The 11496-nt window shown below is 41.3% G+C and overlaps 1 protein-coding gene across 1 annotated transcript; it reads left to right on the top strand.

Moving 5' to 3' along the window:
* The first annotated feature begins 10111 nt into the window (after window positions 1–10111).
* Window positions 10112–11284, top strand: LOC145770973 (uncharacterized). Its single transcript, XM_082582714.1, has one exon. It carries the CDS (start codon window positions 10112–10114, stop codon window positions 11282–11284), a length of 1173 nt encoding a protein of 390 aa, XP_082438840.1.
* Window positions 11285–11496: the final 212 nt, after the last annotated feature.

The raw sequence follows: 11496 nt of genomic DNA, 5'->3' as shown, positions 1-11496 counted from the left end.
CCTTGTCGCATCCTATTTGAATGGCCGTCAACAATATGTTGAGATTAACAATTGCTCTTCCACTCATCAGCTTATTGAGTACGGCGTTCCGCAGGGATCCACACTAGGCCCACTGCTCTTCTTGTTATATATAAATGATTTGTCTAATAGCATATCATCAATACCAAGTGTAGCATCCCGCTCGGTGGATGGCTGGGTTTATCGCTAACCTACCAGTCTAGCCTGACTCTCACCACAAGTAAAAACTACAGTCAGCATGAAAATTGTAATTTGACCAGAAAGTAATTAACAAGTGATAAACAGCATAATTTTAACAGTAACTAACCAATAGGAAGCAATTTAAACTAAAGTTTTCTTATCGTCCACCTTGCGACCGAACACCACATGAAAAGAAAGCACAAGAGATCAGCAACTTCGTTGTGCTATGTAGCGGACGCGTCGGTTAGTGCGCGCGCTCATATGCTGCCGTCCGTGCTGACGGCGACATTCCTGGGCAGCACGAGATTGGGGCTGGCAAGGAATGACCAGGACACGATGGTCTTCACTGTCTATTTTACTAACTGGCTTGACAGCTAATGCTTGACTACGAGAGTGAATTCTCCAAGGCTCCGTCGTTTATTAATCGATCCACTATTTTCAGGAGAACAGAGATTTAAACATAGCGAACTAAGAACGCCGAACTTTCAAAGAATAGAACTTCAACTTGCAGAAATCAAATAGCCAGCTTGGTTGCAAACAGAAAATACTAGCGAACTCTCTTGAATCGTCTCGAATAGTATAGTATAGTAAAGTCTAGTAAAGTTGAATAGTAAGGATCTAGTTGAAGGATCATGGTTGCCGTTACTTAAAAAGCACTCTAGCTTAATTGGAAAGGCGCAATCTACAGGCATTGCCAATTCTACATACGATCATTTAACATTATATTACGGTGGATCCACTTATCGATGAAATACAGTGGTACTATGATTCAGGCACGGTACAAAGATTGATTACAGGATTGCATTCCGAACGTATGCGGTATTTGTTGATTCGAAACGAAGGTGCTAGAATTCCATATGACGTCAGTATGTGACGTGCGTTACGTCAGAGCTTTCGGGCGCCACATGCTACATTGTCACACAGGTTCAAGTAAGAATAAATTGTAAACAAAAAGGGGCAAACATGAAATGATAGGAATCGTCCTCAACACCAAGATTGTTTGCTGATGACACGTGTCTCATTATCAAAGCTGAAAACTTAAGTCTGTTAGAAAACAGGCTCAACTCGGAACTAGTCGAAATCAATAGCTGGATAAATGCCAACAATAAGTTAACTATCAATACTTCCAAATCAAATTTATTAGTAATTCCGCCAAAAAAAACTACAGTAATCTTGATAAAATCAATGTTCTCTACAACGGTGATAAATTAGAAATAGTTGACCACGCTAAATATCTTGGAATAACTATTGACAATCAACTTTCGTTTAAACCCCACATTGATGATATAAAATTGAAACTTGCTCGGCCCATCTTGTCTAAATTGAAATCTTTCATTCCTCCGAAAATAAGACTTCAATTATATCACTCGCTTGTGCATCCTCATATACAATATGCAATAACAATATGGGGTTCCACTTTTAAGACACATGTCGACAAACTCCAAACATTCCAAAACAAAGCAATAAAAATAGTCGCGGGAGGTCGATGGTCGGATCACGTGACTTCATATTGCAGACAACTAAATGTTCTTAAAATAAAAGATTTGTTCAAACTCGAAACTTCAAAATTAATGCACAAATATGAAAACAATTCACTACCATGTACTTTTTCTAATTATTTTAAAAAAGCAAAAAATGTTCATTCTCGCAATACCAGAAATGCAATTGACAAGGATAATTGTTATGTTCCTCAATATTCATCTTCAAAACTTCAACGTAGTTTCAAGTATACAGGAGTGGAAATTTGGAATGCAATCCCATTGGAAATAAGAAAAAAATCACCTAACTTATTTAAAAAAATTTATAAAAATTTACTAGGCCTACTATCATTTTACCAATGATAATAGCCTCAGGACTATGTAGAACTTTTTATTAGATGATGTATTTTGTGTTCATTCAAGCAATTATACCGTAAATTTATGTTTTAGATTCTTTTGCCTCACTTCATTGATGTTTAATTTGTTACTTTTTTTTGTGTTGAGGGTGGCTGCTCGACTAGAAGACCTTCCAGGTCACTTCGCAGCCACCCGTTGCAGTATCCACACATAATACATTCTACGTTATTGTTTGTTTTATCCGGCTTTGTTGAATATGTGTGTTTATACTCGCAACAAATAAAATGTCAATCAATCAATGGCTCTGTTTTTCACCACCATGCGGTTGTGTGCAGAGATAGTCACCCGGCACTGCTCTCCTAGTTGCATGTCAACACGCTGGCTTCCAAAGATTGATGCACTCAGCGTAGCCTTGATATGTAACGTAGATTTTTTATGCTTGTGATCTTTAACGACAAGATTGCACAGACTTCGGATACCTTTTTTTACCCAAGGTCCGTACCGATCTTCAGAGAATAAAAGACAGCTCTAGCAGAATAAACAATTTTTTTGGTCACTTCCTGTAAGCCAATCAATTGTTTGGTAAGCCGAGACGTGAAAACGACGAACGCATTTTCTGTCTTGTTCTCTTAGCTCAGTAAGTTCAGGCAGAGGTCTACCAGCATCTACTATGTTACGCTTTTCTTCAAACTTTCTTCAGGAAAATGACCTGTCAAAAAGTTGATCCACAGTATTCATTTTACTTTTAATTTATGCAGTTCTTGAAACAATTAATTCTTGCACTCATCAGTTATTAACAAATCTCCTAAAATATTTTCTAACTTCAGAAATATACAAACGTACTTGGAATTTCCGTAGGCCTACAAGCAAGTGAAGTTTATATTCACGCTGAAGTTTAGATAGTTGTGTATTTGCAATAGCACTCAGTAGCAATAACAACCAAAGACATAATATAGCATAACCCAGGGGTGTGCAACCTTTATTACAGGAGGGCCAGATATAAATAATGGGGGGAAACCGCGGGCCGCACGTTTATTTAACATATGATTTCTAGTAGTGGCAGGCGCAAAAAAGTAGTTTTTTTGTTATTCATGTTATTCTTATGGCATTATTAGGAATTATCACCTTGCAGAAATTATAAGTTAAGACGCAGAAATTTTTAAAGAAAACTGTTATTCAAATTTATTGTCACACCGTCTTTAAACGAGTTCAGTGAGAAGTTTGCAGCTGGCTTCTTTTCCCGACAGCTTTTTTCCAAATTTACTTTAATGGAAGTGCTCGCAATTCAAGTCCATTTTCCAAGTGTTCGTCTGTCAGAATCGTTCGGTAGGGAGATTTCATGACGCCCATTTTAGAAAAAATTGGTCGCACAAATAGCCTACGTTGAGCCAAAAAGAGCCATTTTTGAAGCCATGGATTTTTTTAAATGTGGAAAGTCATCTTAGTTGAGATGTTTTCGGTAAAAATCGCCAAGATTCATTTCTAAATAACTTATACCTTGCTTTCAAATCTGTTTTTTCTTAAAAATCAATTAGTTCAAGTTATATTTGCTGGTGCTTTATCAATGTCTGTGTTGAATGGCGAAGCGAATATACCAAATAAATGTTCATGAGATTTGAAGTCTTTGAAACGAGCCAAAAATTCATACAAAAAATTTTCAAGTTGGTCTGCAAATTCAGTTTTCTTCTCAGAATGCATTCTATAGTCTCTCAAAGTTGGAAAGTGGAAAGGATTTCCTGTCTGTACGTGAGCTTTCCAGAGCTTTCGAAAGGACGTGGGTTTGACACCGCTTCAGAGCACGCGGCTGTGTCTCGGCAAAGACACTTAGTCTAATGACAAGTCAAAATAAGGGGAGCAGCTGACTCGAAGACTATATGTAACTTCGCTGCTTCTTATCGTCTGTTGTATCGCATCTGTGATCGCAGTGTACGGTATGTTATTGCAATGGGCGCAAATAAAAACACGAATCTTATTATTATTATTATAAGTCGTAATTTGTTCATAATGCCTTTTATGTGACCATACATTTTTACATTTCAAATAATTAAATACAATAGATTAGCGGTGGCCGGTGGGAGATTTCTAAAATGGTTAACAGAAGGGCGAAATCTACAATAATCCACTCCACAATGCATTGTTCACACGTACCAGACTAAACTAAACTATACACACGTTTCACGGGCCGCACACAATTCAAAATTGGAACATCTTCGCGGGCGCACAATTTTTCTTCGCGGGCCGCATTTGGCTCGCGGGCCGCACGTTGCACACCCCTGGCATAACCCATTACAACCAAATCATTTTAGTTTCAGGGTACAATCTATGCTGTTTTCCACCAACTCGAATAAGCTACAATGTGACTAAATTTGGAGCTACTCAGCACTCGCCTTTGACAGTAAAGTTTCTTGCCCAAGGAACAACAGGCGGTGGCTGGAATCGAACCCTCAACTCAAGCTCTCAACTGCGAACCCAACGCACTAACAATTACGCCACGACTGTTAGTTCAATGGTATAAGCCAGTGGCGTATCCTGGTTGGTTGAGCAAGGGAAGCAATAAAACTCGTGGGGAATAGAGCGTGCCGATGGCACGTGTTTTCTAAGGGGGTCCGGGGGCATGCTCCCCCGGAAAATTTTTGCAAAATTACTCTCAAATAATGAATTCTACTGCTTTCTGGAAACACTTTTAGGGTAATTTTTGTATGAAATTTATTAGCAGATAAACAGCTATTAACTTATTAAAGGTAGCTCTAACACACGAACGGGCAAAGGGCAAAAATGCGACTATAATTAGAGAACACCAAAAACTCAGCTACAAAGTCAAGTCTAGCTTAGACCTCACATATCCTGTCTTATTCCAAAGTCTATCCAGCCAGGATAACAGTGTAAAGCCAACATTTGGCTCAAACTTTTGCTTACAAGGCCGATATTATAACCATAACAGTGCCCTAGATTTTCTCATTACATAACTCACTGGCACAACATCCAACAGAGCAGAGTTGCCAGACTATGAAAAAGTCTTAAAGCCAAAATAATACAAAGAAAAGGCCAAAACAAAGAAAATATTAGACAAAAAAGACCAAATGGATATATTTACCTGTTTTTATCAAAAATAATAAAATTTACATATATATTTTATAACTTGTAGTGGATTTTAATAAATTGAAGCAAAAATAATTCTGAAAGTAGCCCAAAAAATAGCAAGTTAGCCTATAAAAGTAGCGGATGAGTTTTGATCCGCCACATTACGAGTATTAAACAAGTATAGAACATGTATTGAACAATGTTGAATATGGTTTCATCTGGTAAGGTTACAATATTAGAGAAATATTGATTATTATGCATTTTGAAAAGTTATTTTTAAAAAAACTAATTCGCGAAATTTGGCTAATCTGGCAACCCCGCGACTGGAAGCAATTTTTAAATCGCTTCCAGCGATTAGTTAAAAGAAACGTAAATTGCGAAAACTTTGCGCTGCTTTTTTCCTTTCTTTCAAACTTGTTTCTTCTTATTGCAAAAACGAGAGCAACGGATGCAATACGAATCTTCGCTTCCGTTGGCTTCCAACTTTTTAAAATTAAAACCGAGTTCAAAATCATACGGGGGGGCATGAGTTAAAAACCGTTCTAAATCGCATTTAGGTAAAGAAATTACGAAATCGTTTTACTGAAAAATATCAGCTTCTCTTTTTTCAATTTTGACAGGGGAAGCAATGCTTCCCTTGCTTCCATTGAGGATACGCCCCTGGTATAAGCACTTTCTTGGCATAATATTCTTCTTCTTCTTCTTCTTGCTTATGAGTCTTTTTGTTGCATGGAGCTCTGTGAGCTACAATTGCTGTCTCGATTTGTTGTCATTCGCTTGATTGCAAGAATCAATTACCAGGGCTCACCACTAGGAGGTTGACAACTTGAGCCCCGCATAATATTAATTAGGCTAGGCTAATTGCTTCTGTTGCATTTCCGACTTCCAACTGGTTAACACATTATTAGCTACTAGCCTATCTAGGGCTAGGCTAACTCTACTGCAATAATTAAAAGCAGCTGCTTTACAGCTTTATCCAGTGTAAGCTACCTATTGCACTGAGGAGGCCGGAAGGCCGAAACGGTGTGCCACTGTCTGCACCTACGAATACGCAAGTAGCAAAGATTGGCGTCTAGACAGCTACACGCTAGCGAAGTTGTTGGCGACTCGCCAGCGATAATCGCCATCCAGCCGCCACCGATCTGCTCATCGTTTAACCGGCGTAATGCTGGCGAAAATCGACAATAAAGTTGGTGGCGCGTAAGCGCCCCGAACGCGAAAGTCGCTCAAGTCAGTTAACGGCGCGCTGTCTGTACATCAACGAATTTCTCTAAACTTACTGGCACGTTTTTTCGGCTGCGCGCGCTGTCGCTTGGCTAACGAATGCCGCCCTGCTGAAGCCCTTTCTTTTTCGGCCACCATCAGCAGCTGTTGTTTTGCGAAATTACCAAAAAAAAACACTAAAACTTTTGGAAGTATTTTGTGTATTAATTGTCTTTTTGTGATTAAAGCGAGACGCAATTCAAAAATGTAAAACAACGAAAACAATGAAGATTTTTAATAGACAGTCTTACCACAGCTGCATTTTCGTAATAAAAATCTAAAAGATGTTGCACTAATTGAATGGCGGTTTTTCTGATCATTTGTAATACAAATAACAAATATATAGTTATAGCTAGGCCTACTGTATATAACTATATATAGTTATAGTTATATAACTATAGTTATGATACTGTAGTATGTAGTACACATAATAAGCTTATGTAGGCTGATTCTTTCTGTTGATTCTCTTACCAACTGCAACACAGTCGGCTACCATCAGGGGTAACTGTTACGGAGACTGACATGAGATTCTATACAAGAAATGCAGTTTCTCTGCGGTCTGAAATATTTCTATGACATCTTTTCGCCTTTATGATGCTGTGCTGTGTACCGTGACTAGAGACCATTCTGTGCGCATGACGAGATAGTCTAGCGATTGTACGCATTGACGTCACTGGGAAAGCAACTCTAACCATAACACATCTGATTGGCTAAGCAGCTGGTGACGTTTGGCAAAACGAGTGAGGATTGGATAAAACGAAGGCGTTTTTTGACGTTTTTGAACGTAGGGAAAGCAACTTTGAAAGTTGATTTCTCTGGAGCCTCAGTGGTGGTTTCTGACAGGAGCGTTTGCGTTAATTGGCATTTATAGGCAAGACGTGCGGTTTGGTGAGGACTTAGACTACTGACAAGCGTTACGAGTAGCCTAATTCTAGTCAAGAACACAGTAATTTTTAAGTTAAAATAGACGTGATAAAAATAATAAGAAGTTAAAACTAGAATTCAGTCATTATATTTTGCATAGTTTTCGCTCAGGTACCCAGCCAGCAAGCCCATATGGGCCCCATATACTATTTTAATGGGCTTGTGGGCATGTGGGTTCTATGTGGGTTTTTGTGTTTTTGCCATATGTGCCCAATATGGGCTTTCTTGCAGAATATGTTGCTAAATGACAAGGTGGAATATAAAACTTCCAATCTTCAAATGATCATATAAATGCATTTTCATAAATTTAGCCTTATAATGGGGATGATAGGGATGGACGATAAATGGCTCCTCGTGCCCCATCCTGTGAGTACCATCTGCTTTCAACCAGATGAGAAACGAAATTTGTCAACAAAGAGCCTCCACCCGGACGGCACAGCTGCAAGGGGCAATTGATAAGTTCAGATGCCCCACCATTCTGCAGCTCAACATAGAAGGCTACACAACAAGCAAGACCAAAGTTGTGGAGCAGCTTGCCTATACCAACCGGGCACTCGTCATCCTCCTCCAGGAGACCCACTGCACTTCTGCAGATAGGCTAGCCATTCCCAACTACACGCTAGCCGGGTCTACCTTAAGCAGGAAGCATATGGCATTGCCACGTTTGTGCATGAGAGCCTGAAGTGGACGTTTGTCGACCAATCTCCAACTGATGCCGAGATTGAGTGGGTGTGCATATGTATCTCAGACTACAACATCGTCAACATCTACAAGCCCCCACCCTCGCGAATGTTGCCATTATCCCTTCCAACGTTCCCCGCCCCAAATCTCTACGCTGGCGACTTCAACTGCCAGCACATCGACTGGGGCTACAACAACACAAGCAGCGACGGAGAATTGCTGGCTGACTGGGCCTCTACAAACCATCTTGCCCTCCTATTCAATCCAAAGGAACCAGCCAGTTTTCACTCCGGCCGCTGGGGAACAGGGACAAACCCTGACTTGGCCTTCGCGAGTGTCGACAGCTCTCTTCCAGACAGACGTGTGCTTGAGAAGTTCCCGCGCTCCCAACACCGGCCGTCCCTCATCATCGCCCCAAAACTTGTGGCTCCTGTCCCGAGTTCACCGGTGAAGCGATAGAACTTCAAAAAAGCCGGTTGGAATCAATACAGCCTCCTGACCAATGAGTCTGCTGCAAAGTTACCACCGACTGAAACATGCAACGCAGACGAAGCATACCAGGACTTCTGCAATGCCATAATAACTGCGGCAAAGGCCACAATACCACGTGGCCATCGAACCAGCTATAAACCATGCTGGGACTCTGAGTGTGAAGCTCTCTACCGCTCATACCTAGCCGCCACAAGTGGTGCTGCTTCTAACACCGCCGCCACCAGACTACTTGAGCGGCTTGGACACAAAGAAGCTTGAGCGGTGAAACGAAGCTGTCCAAACCATCGACTTCTCACACTCAAGCCGCAAAGCATGGAGCATCATCAACAACCTCACTGGGCGCTCAGCAAACTCCCCCGTCAGTGTCCGTTTCTGCTAATGCCATCGCTTCCCAGCTAGTGCAGAACGGGGTGTACAAGACAAAGGACCGCAAGGCATCCCGCCTTGTTGCCAAGGAAGTATCTGCCCTATGGCGAGTGGAAACACCACCAGAAGAAAAAATCTCTAGAGACTTCACTCCAGAGGAATTCGCCATCGCCCTCCGCCTAGTTAAGATCTGTCCTGAGCTTGTGCTCCATGCTGACCATGCCTTAAAGTCCTGGTTACGTAGATTCCTCTCTTCCTGCCTGCACCACCTCACAATCCCAAAAATCTGGAGAAGAGCTTTAGTAGTTGCGATCCCTAAGCCTCACAAGCCACCAGAGTACCCAAGGAGTTATCGTCCGATATCCCTCCTCTGTGTTCCTTTCAAGATTCTCGAAAGACTGATCTATGCCCGCGTCAACCCAATCATCGACCCGCTCCTTCCAAAACAGCAAGCTGGGTTTCGGCGCGGAAAATCCACTGTAGATCAGGTCACACTGTTGACCCAACACATTGAGGACTGCTTTGAGGCAAAAAAAGAAGGTTGGCGCTGTCTTTCTAGATCTCACAGCTGCCTACGATACTGTATGGCATCGCGGCCTTACTTACAAGCTGCTTCGCCTGCTTCCTGACTGACATATGGTCCATATGCAGAGGTGGGCAAAAAGTAGCGCCTCTCCCGCTACCGCTATTTTTTTGGTAAAAGTAGCAGTAGCGGCGCTACTTTTTAGTTGGAATAATGTCTGCAGAAGCGGCGCTACTTTTTTTCCAAAGTAGCGGTAGCGGAAGAAGCGCTACTTTTTGCCCACTTCTGTCCATATGATTATGGAACTTGTCAGGAATCGAAGCTTCACCCTCACCACCGGCAACCCACGGAGAAGCAGACTGAGACGCCTGAAAAACGGCGTCCCACAGGGTTCGGTTCTGGCTCCACTTCTTTTCAACATTTACACCCACGACCTGCCAACCACGGTCTCCGCATGTAATGAAATTGCGCTCTTCTGATTCGCGTGTGTGACGTCATTATTATTTTGTTTCGGACGCAGGCATTCTTTCTTTATTGGTACACGCGGTGTTTTGAGTTTTCAACTCGTTGCAGTCTTGAGTTTGTTAGCTGGTGTTAGGTTCCTATGTTTACAGAGTAATGATGTTCTTTTCTGTTTACGTATGTATTTATGTTCTGTATTTAGATATCATACTTTTAAGTAATTAAAACTTCAGTAAGTGAAATGTCTGGTTATTGTAACAGAACAATTTAATTAACTTATTTGAAAATGGAAAGCAAGTTTTATAAACCTAACGTCTTCAAGGCTGATCCAAGTTCTGCGCAATCCAAGAAAACCTGGCTACATTGGTACAAACAATTCACGGGATTCTTGGAAGGTACACCGGATGCGACTGATGTGGACAAGCTAAGATGCCTGATTGCGCATGTAGATGCCGACGTTTATGACTATATTAGTGAGTGTGACACGTTCGACAATGCAGTCGGGCCAGTCGCTACACTACGTGCTCTTTATGAGAAACCTATCAACAGTAGTTTCTCACGCTACCAATTGAAAACTTGCAAACAAGAAATAAGTCAATCGCTAGATGACTATCTACAAAAGCTAAAAACGTTAGCCAAAGATTGTGATTATAGACAGGTAACGACAATAGAATATCGAAACGAAGCTATATGCGAAACGTTCATTTCTGGTATTGTCTCTCACGAGATTCGACAGCGTCTTTTGGAAAACAACACGCCAGAGACCACAACGCTAGAAGCTATTTTCAAGCAAGCTCGTTCCCTAGAAATTGCTCATCGAAACTCCGAACAATACGACAGGCCGTTTGTGTCAAAGCCGATTTCTGAGTATCATGATGAACCCAGTACTGCTGCTATTCCAAACCAACTTGCGGGTAGTTCCAATCAATCCAGCTTCAAATCAAAATGTGGATATTGTGGAAGTTTTCCAAAACATGCTCGGTCGCTGTGCCCTGCCAGAAAAATCAAGTGCTACAAATGCAACGCTTACGGACACTACGCGGTGGTTTGTCGCACGAGTTGGAAGAACTCTTTTGCAATGGAATCGCTCGCGGTGGTATCATCGTCGGAACCAACAGGAGACCCCCCGACAAAGGTAAATGTTAGAATTAGCATCAATGGCATTTGGGCTAATGCATTAATTGACACCGGATCCAGTTTAAGCCATGTGGATAAAGAGTTTGTTCGAAGGCATAATCTTGTAGTTCACCCTCAATCATGTAAAATTGGAATGGCGATAAAGGGAAAAGCGTCAAGTAGTCAAGGTTACTGTCAAGTAAACATTGAACTCGAGCAACGCAAATATGTTGATGTCAATCTGGTGATTTTAAAACACTTACTGACTGACGTAATTTTGGGCCAAGACTTCTTAAAACAACACGAGTCAGTAAAAATTGATTTTGGTGGAAAGGAACCATAACTTCAGCTTGGCGCTCTAGGAAAAATTAAGACACCTCTCATGCCACAACTTTTTGAACATTTGACTGCAGATTGCAAACCTATTGCCACAAAATCAAGAAAACAATCTATTACTAATGAAAAATTTATTGGAAATGCCATTCAAACGCAACTAGCTAATAGAACAATTCGTCCAAGTACCTCCCCATGGAGAGCCGAAGTTCTTGTTGTGTC

The sequence above is a fragment of the Aplidium turbinatum genome, chromosome 5 (genome assembly GCF_918807975.1).
Source record: "Aplidium turbinatum chromosome 5, kaAplTurb1.1, whole genome shotgun sequence".
In the NCBI taxonomy this organism is placed as follows: Eukaryota; Metazoa; Chordata; class Ascidiacea; order Aplousobranchia; family Polyclinidae; genus Aplidium; species Aplidium turbinatum.
This window is presented reverse-complemented; position numbering and strand designations above follow the sequence as displayed.

Bases quoted from the DNA above. Each gene is read 5' to 3' on its own strand.
- LOC145770973 (XM_082582714.1), top strand. From the start codon at position 10,112: ATGGAAAGCAAGTTTTATAAACCTAACGTCTTCAAGGCTGATCCAAGT.